Source organism: Antechinus flavipes, chromosome 4 (assembly GCF_016432865.1).
Source record: "Antechinus flavipes isolate AdamAnt ecotype Samford, QLD, Australia chromosome 4, AdamAnt_v2, whole genome shotgun sequence".
NCBI classification, from domain to species: domain Eukaryota; kingdom Metazoa; phylum Chordata; class Mammalia; order Dasyuromorphia; family Dasyuridae; genus Antechinus; species Antechinus flavipes.
In genome coordinates this window covers 82,697,292-82,724,606 of record NC_067401.1, presented here as the reverse complement: position 1 = coordinate 82,724,606, position 27,315 = coordinate 82,697,292, and the positions used below count along the sequence as shown (strand labels likewise).

Here is a 27,315-nt window from a genome sequence, read left to right as displayed (position 1 = left end):
GTGACTGAAAATTATAGACTGAATCATTAAGGAGATTTTTAGCAAGCATCTAAAAAACTTGATCATTACAGACTAGCTATTCCAAACTAACCACAGTTCTTTTTTTGACAGGATTATTAAACTTGTAGATGAGGAGAATGATACAGATATAATTTACCTAGATCACAGGAAAGCTTTGGATAAAGTATTTCATACTATTCTTATGAGGAAGATGGAAATATGGACTAGATGATAATATAATCAGATGGATTAAGAAATGTTTTAATGAACAGGCTCAAAAAATGGTTGTTAATGTTTCAATGTCAATATGGTTAAAAGGTCTCCAGTGGAGTGCTTCAAGGGATCTATGGTTGGCCCCCTGATGTTTAACATAGTCTTAATGACTTTGCTAAAGGCATAAATGATAATGCTCAACAAATTTGCTGATGACACCAAACTAGGAGAAATAGCTAAAACAATGGATGACAGAATCCCAAAAGAACCTGACAGACTGGAGCATCAAACTGAATTAAATAAAATGAAATTCAATAGGGATAAATGGCAAATCGCACTTGAGTACAAAAAAATCAACTTCATATTATCTTTATTACTTTATTTTCCTTCCATACTGAATGTTTATCTGGATGTTTTTTAAACTGCCCCAAGTAGATAAGGTATTTGTGTATATGAGGAGATGAGTGATAAAGGAAAGGTAAGGGGATTTAAGGAAAGGAATTTCCTCTACCCTCTTCACTAGCTCTTTCATAACAGTCCTTTAAAAAAAAAACTATTTATTTCTTTATTGTCTATTTTATATTTTCCCCTGTTTTATGTTTAATTCATTTCTGGAAAGTGGAAGGAACAAAAAAGTTAAATAACTTTTACTTCTTTCCTTCATTTGTGGCAAACCTATATAGAGTCAATCAGGCTTGGGGGGCTCTGACCCTACAGAAAGCAAACAGTGGAATTTTAGAGAAATCCTGCCCCACCTACAAAAGAAGTAAAATCTCCAAATCAATCACACAATCCTTACTACTCAGTGGCAACTTCACTATAACTTATTCTGGCCCTCTATGGGTACTTTTACCAACCAACTACAATGATGCATCAAGAAAGATATTAGTTAATCCAATTCATGACTACATCAGATACTCCTCCAGTAAGGTGCCAACAATAGATTGCCCAGAGGATTAAAAGCAGTCATTGGAAGGACAAGGAACAACCTCCCCCACTACCAATTCTGATTTATTTTCACTAGATCATATAGTTTCCTGGATACGAGGATGAGCTCATTTGTCCCAATGTTGAACCTAAACCTTTGGTTTAACAAAGGATTTGCTGTTCACAGCAGCACAACTGGTTCACTCCTGCATTCAGATGACTCCTTTCAGAACATTCTCTTTGGTTATCAAAGTTAAAGTAATCAAAAAATAATTCCCTGATTCATAACATGTACATGACACCTGATGTGTTTTGTCATAAAGCAAAACAACTAAGTTTTGAGAAAATCATTTACATTAGGTGTTCCCAGGTTATATTCACACTTATTCAAGCAAAACATTAAAGGGTCTTGCACAATAAAAGATATAGTAAAATGACAAGAAAAGAAAAGCTATTAAGGTATCCTTAATATCAATCAGTTTAGGTTGAACAGTCTTCCACAGCAACAGAAATTAAATTGCCTTAAAAAGACAAACAACCAGACATTTTCCTAACTCTACAAAGGAAGCCTCAATTTCTGAAATACTCAATATGTTAACAAAACTATATTTTGTTTACAAACATATAAATATATTTGGCAATGGGCAACTAAAGAATTTTGGGGGGAAGAAGAATCAGCATTCTTGTTTCTCATCCAAACGCTTCTAAGATTGTTTTTTAAAAAGGTTGGGCACCTTCTGTGACACAAATGTGACCTGCCTCAACCAACTTTCTGACAAGAACACAGTACTAATAAGATGAAAGGTTTTTTTAAATTTGCTTCATTAATGATTTTTGCCTTTATATCACAATAATTTGAGAAGAGTCCCCTACCAGAACTGAATCCTCACTTGTGACAAAGAAAAACAATTAACAAAAACATTCAGCACCATTTTTTTTCAATAAACATGAATGACTAAAATGTTCTCACTCTTCACCTCTGCTTCCTGGCTTCATTGGGTTGTTTTCTTTTCCCTCACCTTCAATGCCTTTTCCAGTCTTTCCTACTATCAGCATATTCTCTATGAAATTACCTTTCATTTACACTATATGTATGTGTATTTCTATGTACAGAGTGTTTATATATTTTTTCCTCATATGAGCTCCTTGAAAGTTGATATTTTTGCCTTTGTTTATATAACCAAAGCTTAGCACCTATGTCAGTCACATAGAATGAATGCTTAATAAACCCTTATAAAATAACTAATTTATTTCTAACTTCAAAAGGTATCTCTCAGCACATAGGCAAATGTAGCTTCATAGTCTTTTCACAACTTCATACTGTTAGAATTGTTGAATAGCATTAGATGGGTTTTACAGATTACGTTTGACCATATATATTATCAACTCATTGAAAATAAAATATGATTATTATCACCAATTAAACTTGACAAATATTTATAATGAGGCTGTTCCATGCAAAGCACTGACTGTACACTTGGGAAGATATAAATAAGAAGTATCTTCTCCTTACTATGCAGCATGTCATTGTTAATTAAGAATTTTCAGTCATGCCCAACACTTTTATGACTCCATTTGGAGTTTTCTTGACAGAGATACTAGAGTGGTTTGCCATTTCCCTTCTCTCCTTCATTTTATAGTTGAGGAAATTGAGGCAGGGAGGATTAAATAACTTGCCCAGGATCACAGAGCTAAAATGTGAGACCATATTTGAACTCAAGAAGATGAGAATTCCTGACTCCTTGTCCAGCACTGTATCCACTGTACCACTTAGATGCCCCAACTTGGAGCATATAATCTAAGAATATGAAACATATGGAATAACTATTGCTAGCTTTTCTCTCATGTTTCACCAGAAGAAGAAATATCTTATAGACATATAACTCTCTAGGGGGTGGGAGAGAGAAAAGGAAAATAAATGCTTATTCATTGAAAAAATTAATTCTAAAAGAAAATATAAGTGGTGAACTGACTACATCTCAATCAGTTATTTGTCCATCCAATTCCATAAATTAATCTGGATTAATAGTATTTTTCATCCATTTAATTTGTTCTGTGTGAATTGTTACATTACACTATTTTTAGTAGTTGAGAATCTTATATACTGAGGCTTTCAAGTATAGGAGGGCTTGATATGATCATACACATTGTCACAAACAAAAATGTAGCGTCTGGAGGACCTCACCATATTTGGAGAATCCTTCTTTTTACTCACATATCTACAGAATTATAAAACACAAAAGCTTTTAAAAAAAAAAAAAAGGGCAATTAGTTAGCATAGTGGAGAGAATGTGATACCCACAGACAGGAAGGCTCGTCTTCCTGAGTTCAAATAAGATACTTGTTGTATAACCCTGACTAAGTCACTTAATTCTGTTTGTCTCAGTTTCCTCATCTGTAAAATAAGCTGGGGAAAGTCCCCCAAGTGGGGACCAACAGTCGTACATGACATGACAAAATTGACTATATGATCCTGGGCAAGTTACTTAAACTCTTCTTCAGTTTCCTTAAATGTGAAATGAAATTATGTAGCACCTAACTCCCAAAGTTGTGTGATATTCAAATAATATAGTATTTGTAAAATGCTTAGCACAGTGTCTGGCACATAGTAATTGCTTAATAAATGTTTCTTTCCTTCCCTTCTTCCTTTTATGACAGAAAAAAAAAATCAGAGGTCATTAGAAAGGTAACAGCAAAACACTGAGCCCAGATAGATTCTCAGGTAAATTCTACCAAAGGAAAAAAAGTTACTCCCTTACTACAAATATTTCAAAAACATGGAGAAAAGTGGGGAAGACATGACCTACCTGTTTTTTCTATGAGAGTTAATTTCTAAAGTGAAAATAAAGACAATACTGAGGAGGAAAGGACCAATATCATTAGTGATACTAAGGCAAAAATACTAAATAAAGTAGTCACAAAAAGAAACCAGTCATATATCAAAAAGCTATTCAATGTGACGAAGTAGCAAGAGTGGTTTAGTACTAAAAAAAAATTATGTAATAAATCTTCTCAACAGGAAAAAAAATAAATACTATTAGGGCATATCAGAAGATGCAAATAAAGTCTTCAATAACATATAGCACTCAGTTATTTTTTAAAACTTAAAATATGGGAATAAAAGCATCTTTTCACAGTAGGATAAAATATATATTTGAAACTATGAGTTACTAGATAAAATGAAGACACACTAGAAGCACTACCATTAAAACCACATGTTAAACAGAAATATACTCTTACTGCTCCAATTTAAACAGTTTTAGCGATTTTAAATATAGCCAAAATTGAAATTAAAGGAATAACCTTTGGTATATCTCTCTTTACTTTCACAGCCAAGTTTCCAGAAAAATCTTTCTACACTCTTTGCCTCCACTTTCTTTCTTCTCACTCATTTCTCAAGCCTTGGCAATCTGGCTTCTGACCTCATCATTCAACTGAAATTGCTTTCTGCAATAATCTCTTTGTAGCCAACTAGTGAAGCTATCTGTGAATACTGGCTGTCTAGTAAAAGTTTTGGCCCCCAGCTTTGGAATTTTATGAGCAAATGAAATTGTTTTTTCCCCCAACTTTTACCCTTGGGCATGACCTTCCCCTGGTCCATCTTGAGTCATCCATGTTTACTTCTTTTTTCTGCACTGGGCTTCCTCCACTCCTGACTCTCCAGACTTTTGTCCACCATACAATATTCTTCTTCTCCTCTCCTCTTCCTTCTACTTTTCAGCTTCCTTTTGTTTTCCCCCACTAGAGCATAAAATATTTGAGGGCAGAGATAGTCTTTATTTCTGCTTGAACTTGGATTCCAAGTACTCAGCAATATACTGTCATATAGTAAGTCATTAATAAATACTTCATGACTTGACAAGATTTGATTTGACCTGGTAAGTATAACTGGACCACTAGGTAGGGATGACTAACAGTAAAGAGGGGAGTGCAACTTATAGGAACTTGAGCTGATTTTATAAAGACCCTCAAACTTTAAGGGGCCTTTTAGAAGCCTGACAGAAAAATATGGCTTGCCTGGCTCTGGACAAATAAACCATAACATACTCTATATACTTTAAGAAAAACAAACAGACCATAAGATTTTCTCACAATTTTAGCCCAGGGGAAAGAATTTCTCTTCCCCAACATTTAGACATTATCAACAATAAGCATTTATTAAGTACTTACTGTGTGCCAGGTACTGTGCTAAGGCTAAGAAAGAAAAGCAAAAACAGCACCCTTATCTTCAAGGAGCTTATATTTTAATGGCTTGCTAAATTATGTAGTACAGGTTAAGTGCTGCAGGAATTCTAAAATGTGGGGAATCTATTAAGAGTTAATTACTCAAGAAAAGCTTACTAGACAAGAGTTGGACCTGACCTGGACCTTGAGGTAAGATTATGATAGACATGTTGTACATTTCAGAAGACTGAAATATGATGTTGAAAGAAATATCCAGGACAATTACATGGCCCAATGGATAAAGCATCCTCCTTGAGAATCAGGAGAATTCAAATCCAGTTTTAGTCACCAAACACTTCCTAGCTGTGTGACCTTGGGCAAGTTACTTAACCCCAAATGCCACAGACAAAAAAAAAAAAAAAGACACTCATATAAGCATGAATACGGCTTATTCACGGAACTGAGAAAAGACAAACCAGAACAGAATAAATAAAAGTAGGAAGTAAAGGGAAAAAATTGATTAGATTGGTAAGACAAGGATAGATTTTGGAAGGCTTCAAAGAAAAGCAAAAACAGCACCTTTGCCCTAAAGAAGCTTACATTTTAGTGGGAACTAATTTTTTATTTCTTTATGTGGTACAAGTACTTAACCCCAATTGCTGCACAAAATAAATAAATAAATAAATAAATGACCTTATTCATGTAAGCACAAACATGGTTTGTTCATGGAACTGTGAGAAGACAAACCAGAACAGAAGGTTGGAAGTAGTGGAAACTACAGTTGGATTAGTAAAATGAGAACAGATTTTTGAAGGTTTTGGAAGGAAAGCAGAAGAGTACATTGGTGATAATCTGATAGATGATGGGATGCCATAAAAAAAAATCTTTGAGTAGGCACTTATATAGAGAAAAAAGTGAATTCCAAAGGCCATAAGAGTAGAATTCTTTCAAGGGGAGAAAGTATAAAAAGATAAGTGTACAGGTCATAGGACTAAAAATTATAGTTAGAGATCAAGAGATAAAGTAGTAACTGGAAAAAAAGCATGATGGGAAGAGACAAGGTAGCCCAGAAAAACAATAACAACAACTTCAAAAAAAAAAGATGGTTTACTGTATTAAAAGCTGTGAAGAAGGTAAGAAATATAAAGACAGGACATTGGATTTAGTAATAAATGTAGGAATAATATTTAGTAAAAAAGCTGGTGACTTTTTCATAAGGGATTAAAGTGTTAAGGAAATGGAGACAATGTATTTCCTGCTATACTAGAAGAACTTTCAAAGTAGCACATTCCACCTTGATCTTATGGGGCCCTGCAGCCTCTAGCTATTCATACATAAATCTAAAGGTATCTGGAGGTGAGAACATCTATTTCTACAAAGAAAAATATATGTACAGCAGATAATCTTCGCTCCTTCTCATGCTCCTACACTGCCATCTAGCGGATCAGAATTTTAAAGGATGTGTAGAATTAGCTCAGATATGCTAATCAGATGAATGCTATTGAGCAGGAAATCCAAGGGATTATCCCAGTGTAGGCCAATTAGCTTAGCTTAGTATAAAGCCACCGGCAAACAGCCTCAGCCTGGACCTTATGTCTTTCAAATGTTTGACAGACCTGACCAATCAAAGAATCACAGAATTTTAGAACTAGGACATTCTCCTAAAGTGACTCACCCAAAGTGACTTGGATGAGTCAGCTAGCTACTGACAAACCTAGGTCTGGAACAAGAGAGTAGATCAATAATAATCCTTCAGAACACATGTCCTCCATCTTACCTCCTAAAGATGGATGTACTATTCTCACCATACTTTGTAATCCAATAACCTGAGCCATCCCTCCATCTCCAATTTCATCATTAAATGGAAATGGTTCTCTCCAAAGTTACTAACCCTTTCTTAATTGCTAAATTTAATGAACTTTAATCACACTTCATCTATTTTGAGCTCTTTGAAAACTTTGCCACTTTTGAACACTGTCCCCTTAATATTTTCTTTGCTCTAGGTTTTTGGAACAGTGCTCTCTCTTAGTTTTCCTCTTCCCTTAAAGGCTACATCTTCTCTGTCTCCTTTGCACCTCCAGATCATATTATTATATTATTTTTTGAAGTTAAAAAAAAAAAAAGATTCCATGGGAGGAAAAAGGATAAATGAAGATTTGAAATTTTCTTTATGTAGTAATTAAAAATGCTACCAATATCCCCTATCATCATGATGCAGTTAGTGGCCTCGCAGAGAGTTGTGGGAACCCCTCTGGTTGAAGCAGGTCCAATGTGAAAAGAACTCAAGAACTGGAAAAGTTTGAATGGCAAAAGGGAAGTTTATTCTGTTGGTCCTGGACTAATTTTCAACTCAATAGAACTTGCAGCTACTCAACAGAAATATCAGATCCAGATCTCCAGCTAAATGAGACCACTTATCTTTGAGCTAAGTAGGGAGTGGCCCTGGACCAATCTTAATGAAACTACTTAACTGGCCTGAAGAGTGGGTCCTTGTCAGAGGAGAATTTCAGGGCTCACCCCAAATATCCAGGACAGTCTCAAAGTTCACCCCCCAAAATCACTGGCGAACAGATGGCTACACACAATTTTTAAACTTATCTGTGCACTGGTACATATAGGTGGAAATATGTATCAGTACAATCTCTTTGGAAAGTAATTTGGAATTATGCAAATAAAGTGACTAAAATGTCTGTACTCTTTGACCCAAAGATTCCAATACCAGGCTTATGTATGCCAAGGATGACTCTGATTTTAAAAGTCCTCATATAGATCAAAATATACATAGCTTTTTTTCTGAGAGCAAATAAATGGAACCAAAGTGGATACCTATCAAGAGGAGAATGGCTAAACAAACTGTGCTATAGAAACGTAATGGAATATTACCATATTATAAAAAAGAACAAATATGATGAATACAAAGCACAGAAAGATGTACGTGAATTACTGGGCACGTGACTCTCTGTTCACGTGGTATGTGTCCGGCTCCGTCAGGCCGGAAGGTGGGCATGGGCGCGTTCCTATGGCCAGGGGACCACCCTCAGGAGGTTGCACAATTATGAAAGACTCGGCTTCTGCTGCTGCTGCTTCTAGCACTGGAGCCATGTTAGTTCTGAGGGCCTATCCCTGGGCTGTTCTTGTCCAGCGGCTTTTGCTGCTGCCTTTGGAGATGCTTCCCGATAAACAGCAGCAGACTCGGAGGAACAAGAGGAGGAGGAAGAAGAGGAGGAGTTGCTGCTCTTTCGGATTCCGCCCTGTGAGGATAATATCCCAGAAATCCTGGTTAGAAAATACTTTGACCAAGAGGGAATGTGTTTATGTTATACCAAATTTAAAGGATCCTCACAGGCACCTTCCAGAATGTCAGATTTGTCAGCAGCTTCTCAGTTGCCTCTGTAGTAGCTTGGTCAGGTAATATGCTCGTTTTACTCCAAGTCTTGCTGTGAAGTACTCGGATGTGAAATGGGTGAACATTTATATCAAGAAACAGAGAAGTGGCCAGTGGAAAAACACACAGAACAGAGTCCCACTGATTCTTATGGTGTCATTAATTTTGAAGGGGGTTCTCATTCCTATAGAGGTAAGTATGTGAGACCTCCATATGACACCAAATCTGAAATCATTGTCCAGCTTTTGCTTAAAGAGTGGCAAATGGAATTGCCCAAAATTGTTATTTCTGTACATGCAAAAATTTGAACTTCATCCACGAATCAAGCTATTGCTTGGGAAAGGTCTTATTAAAGCTGCAGTAACAACCGGAGCCTAGATTCTAACTGGAGGAGTGAATATGGGTGTGGCAAAGCATGTTGGTGATGCTCTCAAAGAACATGCTTCTAGATCATCTGGAAAGATTTACACTATTGGAACAGCACCGTGGGGAGTTACCGAAAACAGGACCGATTTTGTTGGAAGAGATGTGATTGCCCCTTATCAAACTTTCTTGAACCCTTTGAGTAAATTGAATGTTTTGAACAATCTCCATTCCCATTTCATATTGGTGGATGATGATACTGTTGGAAAGTATGATGCTCAGAAGTGCGATTCAGATGAAAACTGGAGAAAATTATCAACGAAGAATTCATGGTAGAATTGGTCAAGGTGTTCCTATGGTGGGTCTCCTTTTTGAAGGTGGACCCAATGTTATCCTTACAATTTTAGAATATCTTCAATTAAGTCCACCTATCCCAGTGGTGGTTTGCCAACGTACAGGTCGAACTGCAGACATACTGGCTCATGTTCATAAACAAACAGAAGAAGGAGGAAATCTTGATGCAACAGAACCTGATATCATTTCAACTATCAAAAAGACATTCAACTTTGGCCAGAGTGAGGCTGTTTACTTATTTCAGACATTGGTGGAATGCATGAAAAAGAAAGAACTTATAACTGCTTTCCACATTGGGTCAGATAAATATCACGATATAGATGTTGCAATACTTACAGCACTGCTAAAAGGTACTAATACATCTGCATTTGACCAACTTGTTCTCACACATGGGATCAAATTGATATTGCCAAAAATCATGTATTTGTTTATGGACAACAGTGGCTGGTTGGATCTTTGGAACAAGCTATGTTAGATGCCCTTGTAATGGATAGAATTGCATTTGTAAAACTTCTTATTGAAAATGGAGTAAGCATGCCCAAATTCCTTACTATTCCTAGACTAGAAGAGCTTTATAACACAAAACAAGGCCCAACTAATCCAATGCTATTTCACTTCATTCGAGATGTTAAACAGGGGAACCTTCCTCCAGGATATAAGATAACTCTGATTGATATAGGACTTGTCATTGAACATCTTATGGGAGTAACTTACAAATGCACTTTTACTAGAAAACATTTCCAAGTAATATACAACAGCCTCGGTGGGAATAATTGGAGGCCTGGACGAAATACTTCCAGCAGCACTCCTCGGTTGTGAAAAAGTCATGAGTCTTTTGGTAATATGGAAGACAAAAGGGAAAAAATATGACACAATCATTTCATCAAGATTACACAGTCTTATGTGTTATGAGCCAGAACTCCGAAACAAGGATTCTTACAAGGTGTTAAGTCAGTGGAATTGATAAGACAATGGTTATCTAGTTTAGCATGGTGATTAATAGTTCTCTAGTTCAGTACTTGTACTAAGTACTTAATATAGTTCTCTAAGTTCAGTATGACTGATTTAATCTTACAACAAATAATTGTTTCCTAGTGATAGAATGATTGGTTTATACTCAGTATAGAGCATATAAATTGGGACAAACTCAGCCAGAGTGGGACTCAGAGTCAAAGCCAGATTCATTCACTTCATCTCACAGCACCAAGGTGGCTGGCCTTTTGTACTTCCCCCACTGAGACCAAGGCCGGTCTCAAAGACTCTCCAGAAAGCTGGCCCGGGACTAAGGCAAAGAATCTAGATTGTGAAGGAGACAATAAAGAATTTGGACTTTAACACCTAACTATTCTTGTGGTGCTCCCAAGACCTCCAGAAAACTAACAAAGACCATTATATTGTGGTACCCAATGTGGGGCTAAGATTTAAGTCCAGACTGACATGATCCTGAGTTCAGTTGGGAAAGTTTCTGATCTTGAGTGCAGTGAGAAAGTCTCCATGACACAGAAATTAGGGTAAGTACAAAAATAGATAAAAAGGAAACTTTGTTAAGGGCAACACTAATATTTCAGCTGAAACGGGACAAATGTTTAGAAAGGAGCCTTTTCCACCTCAAGGAAAATGTATAGAGAGCCTGGTTAAACTAATAAAAAACTGAAGATTGATCATTCTACTTTCAGAAACATTACAATACACATTTCCTTGGTTCTCAGAGGAAAAATAATTAGATCCAGATAAGTGGAAATTAGTAAGACAGCAACTGTATGAATATTACAATGATAATGGACCTGATTCAATTCCTAAAGAAACACTTTATTCGTATAACTTAATAAAATTGGATTTATGGAATTATATAAGTATTAGAATAAGTAAAAAGAAGAAGGTGCAGGAGAGGGAGGATACTGACAAACTAGGTGAAAAGAATGAAGAATTAGACAAGAAAGGAGTTAAGTACCATTCTAATGAAATTAAGGAGTGTGGTGTTCCATATTAGGAGCCATTAAGGCATTCTCTATCCCCTGATCTACCCCTCCTCAATTAGCCCTTCATGGGTGGAGAGAGAAGAGGAGGGGAAGAATCAGTGACACACTCAGCACCACCTATGAAGCAGCCTATGACACAATTACAAAAAGCACTAGTTAAAGCTGAAAAAAGAAGGACAGGATATATCTGATTTGATAAATGCATACCCTATGATTGAAGAATTGATTCTTCAAGTCAAGCCAGGAGCTTTTGATCTGGTAATAATTAAGGATCTGAAAAAGAGTTGCACTCTTTATGGGGCTACATCCTCTTATGTTAAGATGGTATTAGAGAATTTGGCTTATGAAATTTTAACCCCTAGTGATTGGAAACCTATAGCAAGGACATGTTTAGAACCTGGACAAAACTTGTTGTGACTTTCAGAGTATAATGAACTCTGTAGAATACAAGGCCAATGCAATAAGCAAACTGGAGTTAATACTCCAATCAACTCTGACCAATTAGTAGGTAAAGGTCAGTATGCAGGCACTTCAGTACAGATTAATTATCCTTTGATAGCATATGAGCAAATTGCTGCTGCTGCTGCAATCAAACCATGGGGCACTCTCCCAGAACAAGATCAAGGGGAAGCTTTCACAAAAATAGAGCAAAGTTCAAATAAACCTTTTGCTGATTTTGTGGGACATCTGCAGACAGCTGTCACAAGAACCATTGGAGAAAATGCAGCTACAAGAATTATGATCAGACAACTGGCTAAGGAAAATGCTAATGAAGTTTGTAGAAAAATTATATGGGGACTACACAAGGATGCTGCTTTAGAGGAGATCATAAGATGCTGTGCCACAGTGGGCATGAATGTCTTTTATATCCAGGCTTTGATGCAGAACATGGAAAGACAGGGTCCCCTGTGGCAAGGGACTTCCAGAGAGACTCATCAGTACTTTCAGTGTGGTAAAGTAGGGCATCTGAAAGCTCAATGTTGGCATAGAGATAGAATGAGAAGAGAGGGTGAGAGAACAAGACCCAAAACCCCATGTATAAAATGCAACAAGGGCTTCCACTGGGCCTCAGAATATAGCTTGACTAAGGGAAATGAGAGGCAGGATCCAGCTCTAGGGCCCCAGGTGGGGCATAATGGCAGCTGAGGTTACACCCAGAGAGTCTTTAGAAATTCAATATTAAGACATGTTCAATCAGCCAAAAAGCAATCAGATGGGAAAAAGGGGATTGCAATTAGGGAAAATAGAGTTATATGCAGCTGGGACTACTGAGATATCCCGAGGAGGGGTGAAATCTGTTCCTGTCCAGCCTATGGATCTCTTTACCTACAGGCATAGTAGGCATGACCATTTCACCTCCTGAGAATGCTTACAAAACAGTGTTCATCCATACACTGATGTGGGACACTGGAGAATGTGTAGATAATATCCCAATCACTAATACAGGTAGACAATATGTGACTCATCAACTAGGAGAAGTAGCAGCATCAGGTTTACCGATACAGACTCCTAATAGGCAATCTGGTGATAGTGTCCCAGATTTTTACTACAACCAGCAGAATCCAGGAATATTCTGGACTGTAACAGTTACAGCTGACCCACTTATGCTCACTATTTATGTAAATGGCATACCACTGGAAGGGTTGGTAGGCATGGGTGCAGATCATACAGTCATTAGAGGTGCCAACTGGTCTGGTCACTGGCCAAAAATAAAGGCAGACACCTACATGTCTGGAGTAGGAGGATCAGTAGCAGCTGAAGTTAGTGCTGCCCTTATGAGATGGACTTTTGAAAGTGAAACAGGAGTTTTTACTCCTTTTGTAACTGAAAAAATCCCCATCAGTGGGGAAGAGACATTTTACAGCAGTTAGGATTACAATTGAATACTTCAGCTTTTTAGGTAGGGCTGCTGTTGAAGGCCTGCCTGCACTCTCATCTGTTCCTACTCAGTGGAAAACTGATACACCAGTGTGAGTAGAACAGTGACCCTTAGCAAGTGATAAAATTCAGGCCTTAGTAGATATAGTGCAAGAGTAACTTGACCAAGGACCCTTACAACCTTCTCTAAATCCTTGGAATTCCCCTGTATTTGTTGTAAAAAAGAAATCTGGAAAATGGAGGATGCTGACTGATTTAAGAAAAGTAAATGAACAGATGGAAACTATGGGAACTCTTCAGCCTGGGCTTCCATCTCCTACTATGGCCTCTTTGGGTTATAGACATTAAGGATTGTTTCTATTTTATCCCTCTAGATAAGGAGGATATGAAAAGATTTGCCTTTTTAGTGCTCAGCTTTAACTTAGCTGAGCCTTATAAAAGATATGAATGGACAATTTTGCCATAGGTAATGAAAAATAGCCTACTATGTGTCAAATGTGTGTTGCTGCTGCTCTTATTTCAAAAGCATTTCCAAAAGTTATGTTGTTACATTACATGGATGATATCTTGGGGTGTGCACCTGAGGAGCAAATATCAGAAGCATGTCTATAAATATAGACCATAGAAACACTAAGGAACTACAAATTGCACATAGCTACAGAAAAAATTCAAAGGCACGCTCCTTTGATATGAAGTATATCCTAAGGTGCTTACAGTACAAAAGCTTTAAGAACAGAGAAGTTGAACACCTTAAACGACTTTCAGAAATTTATAGGCAATATCCAATGGATGCGACCAGTGTTAGGCTTGACTACCTATCAATTGCAACCATTATATGACATTTTAAGGGGAGACAGTGCTTTAAACTCACCACGCCAGCGTACAAAGAAGCTCAAGAGGCTTTGAGAGAAGTTGAACTGGCTTTATCCAATGTGGTTGAAAGAGTTACTCAAAAACCCTTGGAAATACCAGTTTTTGCTACAAAAGAGGCACCCACAGCAGTCCTTCATCAAGTAGATAGTGTGATAGAGTGGGTGAACCTCCCAGCACAGCCAGAACAAAGCTTTCCTTCTTACCCAGTGCTTGTGGCTAGAATTTTATTAAAGGCCATTAAGCAAGCAGTACAATTATCTGGGATAAAACCTGACAAAATATACATCTTTTATGCCAATGCACAAATCAATGTATGCTGTGAAAACATCCCAGAGTGGCAAATTTTGTTGTCCATAGCTCCAAATTTTACACATGTTGATGAATTTATGTATACTTGTTTCAAATGAGACCCTTCAGAAACCCGCTAATCTGGTTTGATTCTTCATTTCTTTTGGTGTTTTCATCTCCCTTCCTGAGACATCAGGGAGGGCATGATCACTTCCTTTTTTGGTGTTTTCACCCCTTTTCTGAGGAGTCAGGGAAGGTGTGATCACCTCCTTTTTGAGGTTCTCACCTCCTTGAGAAGTCAGGGAGTTCTAATGTTCTAAAACAAAATAAAGAGGGATTATAGACCAAGATCAATACTGCTGTGGAAGAAGAAAAGAACCAAAGGTGAAACTGTTGATATTGATGATCCTGAAACTAGGCGGTTTCCTTATCCATTCAATGAACTCTTAACTTGGGCTTGTCTTATGAAGAAGCAAGTTATGGCCCTTTTTTTTCTAACAACATGGTGAAGAATCCATGGCTAAAGCATTAGTATTCTGTAAGATGTATTGTTCCATTGCATATAAAGCTAAACAAAGTGACCTGATTGATGACTGAAGCAGTACTCAAATGATTTTGGTCAGCTGGGAGTAGAGTTTCTGGAACAATCCTTCAAATAAGATGAAACAATGGCTATGAAATTACTCACATATGAAATAAAAAACTGGAGTAATTTAACCTCCCTTAAGTTAGCAGTATCTTCGAGACTTAGACCATTTGTTGCTTGTACTTGTACCCAAATAAACGTTATTATCTGATGGAAAGACTGAACATGAGAAAAAACTCATAGTACAAAGTAATTTTAAGCATCTTAGTTCCACCTGCCATATTAATGCTGGAATATAAAATCAAGGCAGAAATGTCCCACATTCCACAATCTCAAATCCAATGACCATGGAAAACAGTGAAAACAAATTCCAAAATATTACAAAAGAGATTTCTTTGAAAATCTTCAAAGAAATCAAAGTTTTGGGAAATAATGAAGGAAAGACTGAACTTGACATACAAATAAAACCTAAAAAACTGCCAATCACTCAAAAATCTTAGGCTTTTTACTATGCACAAATTGTGAAATTTTGGTTGAACACATTGGCATATTTAGGGTTTCTGATGCTTTATACATTTGTGGTTCTTATAAAAATGAAAGTTACCTTCCGTTCAAGAATGGATTGTTATTGCTTACATTTTCATCTATGTGATTGAAAAAATCCTTGAGACATAAAGAATAGCATACTACAGTACACTAAACATGCACCAACTGTTGCTATTACATCACGATATTACACTAAGTATGTGCTTAACTAGAGAATCAATCACACTGAGTAGGTGTTTAACTCTAAGTACTCTGCTGTCCTTGATTCAAGTACACCTTTTCAGAGTTCTGGCCCTCTATACTTTTTATTGTAATACATGTGTGTAAAAATGCATATATACATATATATATATATATATATATACACACACACACACATATATATGTGTGTGTGTGTATATGTACATATATATGGAAATACCTGTTTTATTTGTTGTCTATTAAGTTTAGATTAAATATTTTAATTTTTTTAAAAAGCCAAAGGGGAAAAAAATCATAAAAACCAATATAAATGCCACAAGATTAGCAAATCTTGTAAGCAAATGTCCTCATGTTTCAAGAAAGAAGATAGACTTTATGGGTCAATAAGGCTATCTTCAATTACAGGCAAAATTATATAATATTAGAGAAATAGTTTTGAGCACTAAGAATGCAACATGTAGTAATATATAAAAACTAGCATGGCTTCATCAAGAACAAGTCATGCTTGAGTAATTTAATTTCCTATTTACCAGATCCAGTGAAAGGAAAGATAAGAGAAATACTGTAGATACAATGTACCTGGATTCCAGAAAAAAGCTTCAACTACACAGGTATTTTACAAAATTTGTCAGTTATCTGTGAACAAGAAGAGAGATTCAAAAATGGTTGAAAGATAAGACCTGGAAGAGTTGTGATTAATTATCATTATCTAGCAGGAAAGACTTCTGCTTCTAAGGGATCTCTTCTTGTTCCCATTATGTTCAACATTTTTACCATGACTTGGATGACATCGTAAATAGTATGTTTATGAAATATGCAAATGGCATAAAATTAGAAGCTATAACTGTCATCTTTGATCTGGAGACTCCTGAAAGATCTCCAAGACCCTTTTAGAGAATCCTAGAAGTTAAAACTATCTTTATAATAATACTAAAATGTTTTAATTTCTAATATAGCAAATATTAATAGATAAAACCCACATAAACAAAATCTCTGAGGAAGGGTCCTTAATAATTTTTAAAAGTTTAAGTTTGAGAAGTGCTGTGTTAAATGACAGAATCAGGATCTCAAAAGCTTGACATGAGGTGGACCAGATCTGAAAAGATGAGATTTTAAAGGGATAAATGTTTTTTATTATTACTTTAATGCCATTTTTTTAATGACAAATACAGAATGGGAGCTAAACATATATATATATATATATACATATATATATATATATATGGAAAAGAAAAAAACTGAAGATTCTACTGAACTTGCAAGTCAATGAGTCTACATTGTGACATTGTAGCCAGGAAAGCTAAGGTGACTTCAGGTTGAATCTTTAGAAACATAGTTCCAGTTACTGTTACTTTCTAGTTAAAAATTCATATACATATTTTTAAAACTAATAAATAATGGGAGTATTTGGCTTCCTGTATTTTTTTTTAATTTTCAGGTACCACTTGAGCTAGGTTTCTGAATTTTCTTAGGGCTCTGGAAATTCTGTGTGAGACCTGTTAATCAAGTCATTCACCAAGAGTTATTCACTACTAGAAATGAACAAGTTTTCAAAGTGGAATTGCAAAGTATAAATGATGAAAACATGCACCAAATAACAGTAATATAAATGTAAACTAAAACAACTGGAAGATTTCACCCCACACTGTCCTTGCTATTAATGTGGGAATGCATATAGTTGCATCATTAATGGAACTGTGATATAGTCCAACCATTCTGGATTTCACATTAACCCTACCTTCACTCTGCAAAAGTGACCAAACTGCCTCTACCCTTTTGAACCAGGGATCATGCTACTTTTTGAGAATATACCCTAAGGAAGTCAAAGACATAAACAGTGAAAAATTGGAAAAAAGACCAATGTATACCAAAATATTCATAGCAGTCGTCTTTGAAGTAGAAAAGAACTGGAACCAAAATTACAGATTATTAGTTGGAGAATACTGGAAAAACCATGGTGGTATGTAATTGTTGTTGTGTGAAGTAAGAAATGAAAAATATGAGGAATTTAAAGAAATGCAGGGAAATTTGTATGAAGTAAGAGTGAAATAAGCAGAAGAGAATAATTTACACACTGATTAGAACAATATAATTGAAGAGATCACTAAAAGAGGAGGCTAAATTCTGAGTCTAACTGAAAAATCAACAGAAGTCTCGGGGAACAAATAATGAAGCTTCTTAAACTTCAGCAAAGGGATAGAGAATTACTAAGACAAAATAATTTATACCATGTTGGATACAACCTCTGTCAGAAGGCATTTGTAGTTATGAAAGGATTTGATCTGTTTGAGAACAGAATAATCTATGTTGTTGGTTTAAGGACAGATTGGCAATTCACTGTCCACAGCATAGAAGCTAAAAACAAAGATAATTTTTAGAAGAAATGTAACAAGATCTTCCACCAGAGGGAGCCCTTATCTAACTAAAAATTCTTACACAGTCCTGATACAGGAATTTCAAGCAATGGGAGAAAGGAAATTTGATTATTTAAAGTATAAGATCATATCTCATTTTAAATCCTAAAAACATATTATTTGTTTCTTTTCACATAGCCACTGCCTTGACTGTGACATAATGAATACAGCTTAAAGTTTTCCCTAAAGAAAACCATAAAGCTGATCCATTATGAACCCTAAAACCTAAGATCAGTACATTTGAATATGGCCACACTAAGAGGGAACCACAGGATTTCAGAAGCCACCTGATCAATAATCCCCTCTATTGCAGAAAATCAAATCATTAGAATGGGCCTCATTGGCCATTAAGTCTATCTCATTTGCAAACTAGAATCTCCTTCATAATTCCAAAATTTGAGCAACAGCTACCTTTAAATTGGCAGGCGTCAGTGTGTCACAGCAGATAGAAGCTGCATTTGGCTCAGAAAGAACTGGGCTTAGGAACTATGTCACTGGGTGACTCTAGTCAAATCAATTGAGCTCTTCAATTGTTTCCTTCATCCCATATATGGCTTACTTTGTGTATATGCATATATATGTATATTACTTATACCTACATATTAAGTATATATGTATATTATAGATGTAAAGAACTGAAACTCTGAGTTGATGCACTGAGGTAGGACAACTGAGCACTTAAGGCTAACTACCAATTGGACAATACTCTATTAGCATATGCTTGGAATATGGCCTTTCCCACTATTCTGTGCTGGTTCAATCTTCTGGTGTATACAGAGAATTATGGGAGGGATTAGGGTGTTGAGTAAGATAAGCCAGAGTCACTTTGGCAGTAGACGAAGAGAAGGAAGGTCGTGGAGATCGTGTGTCCATCCTGTTCACTTCTACCCCTAAAGACCAAGAATAAAGACCAAGGAATTTTGCTTATCCGTACTCCGGCTGATTCTAAGATATCCAGGGTGCTAACACGGTCTTCACATTTGGTGCCCAACATGTGGACCAAGGACCCTGATTTCAATGAAGAAGTCTCCAGCAACCAGGAAATAGGATATTTTAATAAACAAACAGGGAATTTACTTTGTTAAGGGCTAAACCTTTTCTAGCTGAAATGGGGCAGATATTAGGAAAAGATTCTCCCCCAGCCCCAACCCCACTCCTACCCCCACCCCGAGAAGGCGCTATAGAAAGTATACTTAAGTTGATCAAGGGACAAGGCTTAATTGTAACTTGGGAGCAGATCACTAGACTCTTGGGTACATTAGAATGCATGTCCCCTTGGTTCTTAAAGGCAGAAGAAATAGGGCCAGATAACTGGAAACTAGTAGGAGATCAACCATGTTTATACTACAGTGATAAAGGTCCTGGTTCAATTTCCAAGGAACATACTATCTATACAACATAATACAATTGGCCTTAAAGAATCCTGCAAGTTATATAAAAAAGAAAAGTTTTAAGAACAGCCAGATGAGGAAGTATGAGGAAAAAGAGGAAGACAAAGGACAGATTATTGGCAATATCACCAGAGGACATGAGGATTTAAGTGAAACTAAAGGATGTGGTGAAAGGCATTGTGATTCTCCCTCTCACAAGGCAGCTTCAACTCCTCCTAAACCTGAAGTGGTTCTTGACACACCCCCATCAACCTCACCTTCCGGGAATGGAGGGAAGAGGAGTAGTGAGAGGGGCAGTGATACCTCCAGAACCTCCCCCGCAGCAATCACCCCCTTCTATGACTAGATTGCAAAAGGCACTACTTAAAGCCATAGAAGAAGGGCAGGATTTAGATGATTTGAAAATAGGAATGTATTCTGTGATTCAACAGTTTAACTCTTCAGGTCAAGAAAGTAGAAGACATATTCCTTTTGATCTAGAAATCCTCAAAGACCTGAAAAAGGATTATACTCTTTATGGGGCTACATCAGCTTATGTTAAGATGTTATTACAGAATTTGGCTTATAAAGTCTTAATCCATAGGTGTTGGAATCCTTACAAAGTGTAAAGTCATTAGAGTTGATAGAGACAATAATTAGCTAATTTAGCATGGATCAGTATGATTGATCTGATCTTACAAAGAGATGTTATGGGCCAGAACTCATAACAAGGTACTAAGTGGAACTGATAGAAACAATGCTTGTGTTCACACCTTTAGAGAGCTCATATAAGCAAGAAGCTCTTAGGGCCGCACAGCACTCTGGGAGATACAGAAACCCACAATCCTACTCTCTCGGAGGAGGAGTCAACCTTTTATACCCCACATAAATAGAGCTTCAGTGAGCCAGTCCGGTCAGTTCAGAGAGAAGCCCTCTCTCAGAGGCAAGACAGATTCATTCCATCTTCCACCTTTGTGCTGACTGGAGGCTGAAGGGAGCAGATCGCACTAGCAGCAAGAGCTCTTGAAACCAAGGAGAGAAAAGGCCTCCAGAAAACTAGCCAAGCCCGACTGTACTTTAATCCCTGGCTGCATTTGAGGTGATTATTACTTTTAACTGAAACTAAGGCTGCCTCCAGAAAACCTCCCCAAGAAACCTGCTGCCAGAGAGAACCATTATATTATAAAGAAGAGAACACCACACATAGGGACTGGAAATCTATAGCAAGGACATGCTTAGAACCTGGATAAAACTTGTTGTGGCTTTCTGAATATAATGAACTCTAGAATACAAGCCCAACAAAATTGTCATAGTGGAGTTAATCCTCCAATCACCTATGACCAACTAATAGGTATAGGTTCTTATGCAGACATTTCAGTACAGATTAATTACCCCATCGCAGCATATGAGCAAATTGCTGCTGCTGCTATAAAAGCATGGGCTTTTCTCCCTAGTCAAAACGACAACGGTGAAGCCTTCACAAAAATTGTACAAGGGCCAAATGAACCCTTTGCTGATTTTGTGGGACATTTGCAGACAGCTGTCACATGAACTAATCTTGAAAATGCAGTAACAGACATTATGATAAGACAACTTGCTAATGAAAATACTAATCATGTTTGTAGAAGAATTATACTAGGACTATGCAAGGATGATGCATCCTTTAGAGGAGATCATAACGCACTGTGCCACAGTGGGCACAAATACCCTTTACAGCCAGGCTATGATGCAGACTCCCCAAGATGCAAACATGGAAAGACAGGGTCCATTTTGGCAAGAGACTTCCAGAGAGACTTGTCAATGCTTTCAAGGTGGTAAAGCAGGGCATCTGAAAGCTCAATGTTAGCATAGAGACAAAGTGAGAAAACAGGGTGGGAAAACAAGACCCAATACCCCATGTCCAAAATGCAATAGAGGCTTCAATAGGGCATCAGAATGTAGACTGACTCAGGGGAATGAGATGAGGGGCCCAGCTCCAGGGGCCCAGACAAAAAACACTTGGGGCAAGATGGCAGCCGACTACACTCAGAGAGTGCCTAGAAGTTCAGTACTCAGACATGACCAATCAACCAGGAAGCCATCTGATGGGAGAAAAGGATTATACAATCAATCAGCCAGGAAGCAACCTGATGGGAGAAGGGATTATAATTGGGGAGAATAAAGTTGTATGCAGCTGGGACAACTGAGATACCCCCTGGAGAGGTGAAATCTGTTCCTCTCCAGCCTATATGGATCCCTTGCCTCCAGGCACAGTAGGCTTGACTATTTCACCTCCTGAGAGTACTTAAAAAACAGTGTCCATCCATACACTGATGTGGGAAACTGGGGAATGTGTAGATAATATCCCACTCACTGATACAAGTAGACAATGTATGACTTATCAACCAGGAAAAGTAGTAGCATCCGGTTTACTGATACAGACTCCTAATAAGCAATCTGGTGATAGTTGCCCAGATTCTGAATCCAAGCAACAAAATTCAGGAATATACTAAACCGCATCTATGACAACTGATCAACCTATGCTCACGATCTATATAAATGGCATACCATTAGAAGGATTGATAGACACTGGTGCAGATCATACAGTCATTAGAGGTGTAACTGACCCAGTCTGGCCAAAGATTTAGGCAGACACCTATATGTCTGGCATAGGAGGATCAATAGCAGCTGAAGTTAGTGCTGTCCCTTTGAGATGGACTTTTGAAGGTGAAAAAGTGGTTTTTACTTCTTTTGTAACTGAAAAAATCCCCATCAATCTGTGGGGAAGAGACATTTTACAACAATTAGGATTAAAAATGAGTACTTAAGTTTTTTAGGTAGGACTGCTGTTGAAGGCCTGCCAACACTTTCACCTATTCCTGTCCAATGGAAAACTGGTACACCAGTGTGGATAGAATAGTGGCCCTTAGGAAACAATAAAATTCAGGCCTTATTAGATATAGTACAGAAGCAACTTCACCAAGGATACTTACAACCTTCTCTAAGTCCTTGGAATTCCCCAGTATTTATTGTAATAAAGAAATTTGGAAAATGGAGGATGTTGACTGATTTAAGAAAGGTAAATGAAGAGATGGAAACTATGGGAACTCTTCAGCCTGGGCTTCCATTTCCTACTCAATTGCCTAGAGAATGGCCTCTTTGGGTTATAGACATTAAGGATTGTTTCTATTCTATCCCTCTAGATAAGGAGGATATGAAAAGATTTGCCTTTTCAATGCCCAGCTTTAATTTAGCTGAGCCTTATAAAAGATATGAATGGACAATTTTGCCACAGGTAATGAAAAATAGCCAACTATGTGTCAAATGCTCTTATTTCAGTAAGAAAAGCATTTCCAAAAGTTATGTTGTTACATTACATGGATGATATCTTGGGGTGTGTACCTGAGGAGCAAATGTTAGAAGCATGTCTATAAATATAGACCATAGAAACACTAAGGAACTATAAATTGCACATAGCTACAGAAAAAAGTCAAAGGCACGCTCCTTTGATATGAAGTATATCCTAAGGTGCTTACAGTACAAAAGCTTTAAGAACAGAGAAGTTGAACACCTTAAATGACTTTCAGAAATTTATAGGAGATATCCAATGGATGCGACCAGTGTTAGGCTTGACAACCTATCAATTGCAACCATTATATGACATTTTAAGAGGAGACAGTGCTTTAAACTCACCATGCCAGCTTACAAAGAAGCTCAAGAGGCTTTGAGAGAAGTTGAACTGGCTTTATCCAATGTGGTTGAAAGAGTTACTCAAAAACCCTTGGAAATATCAGTTTTTGCTACAAAAGAGGCACCCACAGCAGTCCTTCATCAAGGAGATAGTGTGATAGAGTGGGTGAACCTCCCAGCACAACCACAACCAAAGCCTTACTCCTTACCCAGTGCTTGTGGCTAGAATTTTATTAAAGGCCATTAAGCGAGCAGTACAGTTATCTGGGATAAAACCTGACAAGATATACACCTTTTATACTAATGCACAAGTTAATGTATGCTGTGAAACAATCCCAGAGTGACAAATTTTATTGGCCACAGCTCCAAATTTTACACACAGGTTCCCATTAAAGATAACCAGACTATTACATAATTGGCTATAGATTCTTGAAGAAAAAGTTTCTAAAGTTCCTCTTAAAGGACCAACTATCTTTACAGATGCATCAAAACATAATATTTGTGCTGTATACTCTCGTGATTTAACTATAAAGAGAGTAGTCAGAACTCCTTTTCAGTACACTCAGCAAAATGAATTGTATGCAATAAATCTAGCTCTTACTTATTATCCAGGAGATATAAATATAATATCTAATTCAGCCTATTCAGTAGATGTGGCACAAAGAATTGCCACAGCCCAACAAAATTTGTAGCCTCTAATATATATCAGCTCTTTAAGGAACTTCAAGAGCAAGTGAGAAAGCATCCAAGTAAGATTTATATCTTGCATGTCCACTCTCATAATGGACTTCCCAGGTTCTATTTTTGATGAGTAATTCAAAGGCAGATAGCCTTCTAACCATGTTGGCCAATACTCCTTTATTTCAAGAAGCCCAAGAATCTCATTTTAAATATCATCAGGCTGCTCAAGCTTTACGTTTACAATTTGGAAGCGAGGAAGCTAGGAGCATAGTAAAAGCCTGTACAGCTTGCTTTCTTTCCACATTTCTACACTGCCTCCAGAGAAGAACCCTTGTGGTTTGAGACCCAATGAAATTTGGCAAATGGATGTGATTCATTATAAATCTTTTGGTCGCCTGTCTTTTATCCACATTGTAGTAGACACCTTTTCAGGATTCACTTTTGCAATACCAGCAGCAAAAGAGACAGCTTGAATGGTCACTGAGTTCCTTATTCAAGCATTTGCAATTATGGGTGTGCCACAAGTAATAAAAATAGACAATGAACCTGCATATACTTCTAAACATTTTGCACACTTTTGTGCACAGTATAAGATTTTACACACCACTGGCATACCTTTTAATCCTCAAGGACAGGCAATAGTAGAGAGGAGAAACAGAGACATTAAGACACTGCTCCAAAAACAAAAGAAAGGGGGAACCACAGGTAACCCTAGAGAACTTCTAAATCTAGCCCTTTATACTATTAACGTCTTGATTTTTGACAAAGATGCACTGGCTCCGGCAGACAGGTTTTATAACCCACTGTAAGGGCAATGTCCAGTGCAAGTGGATCTATCTTTAGATAATCGCCAGGTGATGTGGAGAGACCCAGAAAGTGGTAAATGGAAGGAACCAGATAGGTTAACTGCTTGGGAGAGAGGGTTTGCTTGTATCTCTACAGGTAAAGAAGGAATCAGGTGCCAATGAGCCATATTTGCCTTGTCCATCGCAGAAAGATGGAGCAAACTCTTGAAACGAAGGAGAAGACCCAAGAAACATTGGGTGGTTCCATTGCTGATTGTGCCCACCACTGAAAGAGCGTGGCAGTTATGGCATTTGACTCATGGACATCAAAAACTGTTGGACTTCAAAACCCTTAGGAATCATTGGATTCTCTGAGACATGATAAGATTGTTGTAGGACTTGAAAACCCTCAGGAATCATTGGATTCTCTGAGACATAAGACTATTGTAGGACTTGAAAACCTTCAAAAATCATTGGCTTCTCTGAGACATTATAAGACTGTTGTAGGACTTGAAAACCCTCGGAAATCATTGGCTTCTCTGAGACATTATAAGACTGTTGTAGGACTTGAAAACCCTCAGAAATCATTGGATTTTCTGAGACATTATAAGACTGTTGTAGGACTTGAAAACCTTCAGGAACATGATAAAACTGTTATAGGACTTGAAAACCCTCAGGAATCATTGCATTCTCTGAGACATTATAAGACTGTTGTAAAACTTGAAAACCTTCAGGAATCATTGCATTCTCTGAGATGTAATAAGACTGTTGTAGGACTTCAAATTTTGCAGGGATCATTGGATTCCCTGACACATGAAGCAATGGACAATAGATTGGTTTTGGACTATCTCTTGGCTGCCGAAGGAGGCATATGTGTGACTGCTGTTTACTTACCCTCCTTCTAGGACTTCTGGAAATCTTTTACAACACCATGTTGATTCATATTGTTTGTTATATCACTACTTGCATGTACAATTCATGTTTGTTACACCACATTGAGCCTGCACCGGCTGTGGGGAGAGTCACCACTAATAGCCTGTGTGTTATTGCTATGTGCTTGTTGTGTAATACCTCCTATGCTTATGGGTTTGTGCATACCTGTTTCTAATAAGACCCTTCAGCACAGAAACCTGCTAACAATATCTGGCTTCTGGCTTGACTCCCCACTTCCCTTTGGTGCTTTTCATCTCCCTGAGAAGTTGGGGGGAGGGTGTGATCACCTCCTTTTTGGGGTTCTCACCTCCCTGAGAAATCAAGGATGGCATGACTACCTGTGTTGTAAAACAAAAGAAAGCGGGAGATGTAAAGGTCTGAAACTCTGAGTTGATGCACTGAGGTTGGACAACCGAGCATTTAAGGCTAACTACCAATTGGACAATACTCTATTAGCATATGTTTGGGATATGGCCCTTCCCACTATTCTGTGCTGGTTCAATATTTTGGTGTATACAGAGAATTGTGGGAGGGATTAGGGGGTTGAGTAAGACAAGCCAGAATCACTTTGGCGGTAGATGAAGAGAAGGAAGGTCGTGCAGGTCCTGCATCCATCCTGTTCACTTCTATCCCTAAAGACCAAGAATAAAGACCAAGGACTTTTGCTTACCCTGACTCTGGCTGATTCTAAGATATCCAAGGTGCTAACTCAGTCTTCACTATATATATATATATATATATGTATATAATATAACACATGTTTATAAACACACACACACACACACACACACACACACACACACATATATATATATATATATATATATATATATATATATACACACACACATTCTATCACTATTTGCATGCTTTTCCCAGTAGAATATAAGCTCCCTGCAGGCAAGAACTATCCTTTGCCTCTTTTTATATCTCTAACATTTAGCACAGTTCCTGGTACAAGTAGGTCCTTAATAAATGCTTGTACATTGATGATTTCCTCATCTGGAAAGGAATAGAGATTAGTCATGTGATTTCACTGGCATAGGGAATGCCCTCTACCAATATAGATCAGTATTTCCTCTGAAACTTAAAGTCTTAGATTGTTGCCTAGAACATTATGAGATTCCATATCTTGCCCAAGGTCACATAGTCATTAGGTACCAGAGATAGGATTAGAACTCAGTTTTTACTGGCTTTGATTCCACCTCCTGCCACAATGCTTCTCATCAGTAAAATGGAGATAATAGCACCCACTTCATAGGGTTGTTGTGAGGATTATCTAAGATACTCAACTATTATTGTTGTTGTTATTATCATAAGATTATAGATCTAGAGCTAGAAGAAACCTAAGAGGTCATTTGGTCCAATCCCCTCATTTTACAGAGAGAAAAGTGAGATATAGGGAAATTTAATTGCTTGAAAAGTCACAAGGTCATAAATGATATCCAGCAAACAAACATTTAATAGAATATTTGAACCCAGGCCCTCTAACTCCAGAGCCAGTACTTCTTTTTCACTATACCATGATGCTTCCTATCATCTAGCATTGGCCTGAGTATAATAAAAGCTAGAATATCTAAAAGGGGGAAAGGCAAAAATAGTCCAACTTCATAGAAGTTCCCCAATGATTTCAATTAGTACACACTTAAGATACATAGAATTAATGTAATGAAACCCTGCAATTTGTCTTGGAACCCTTTAAGTAT

General features: G+C 37.3%; 2 protein-coding genes across 2 annotated transcripts in view; one reads left to right on the top strand and one right to left on the bottom strand.

The window, feature by feature from the left end:
- SMYD3 (SET and MYND domain containing 3) overlaps positions 1 to 27,315 on the bottom strand; it is a 1,009,300-nt gene that overhangs the window by 956,993 nt on the left and 24,992 nt on the right. The gene's annotated exons all lie outside the window — the stretch shown is intronic.
- LOC127559207 (transient receptor potential cation channel subfamily M member 7-like) lies at positions 8,234 to 10,225 on the top strand. Its single transcript, XM_051992900.1, is given in 5 exon segments — positions 8,234 to 8,712; positions 8,880 to 8,984; positions 8,986 to 9,384; positions 9,386 to 9,789; positions 9,792 to 10,225. Coding segments are annotated over 5 exon segments (1,821 nt in total).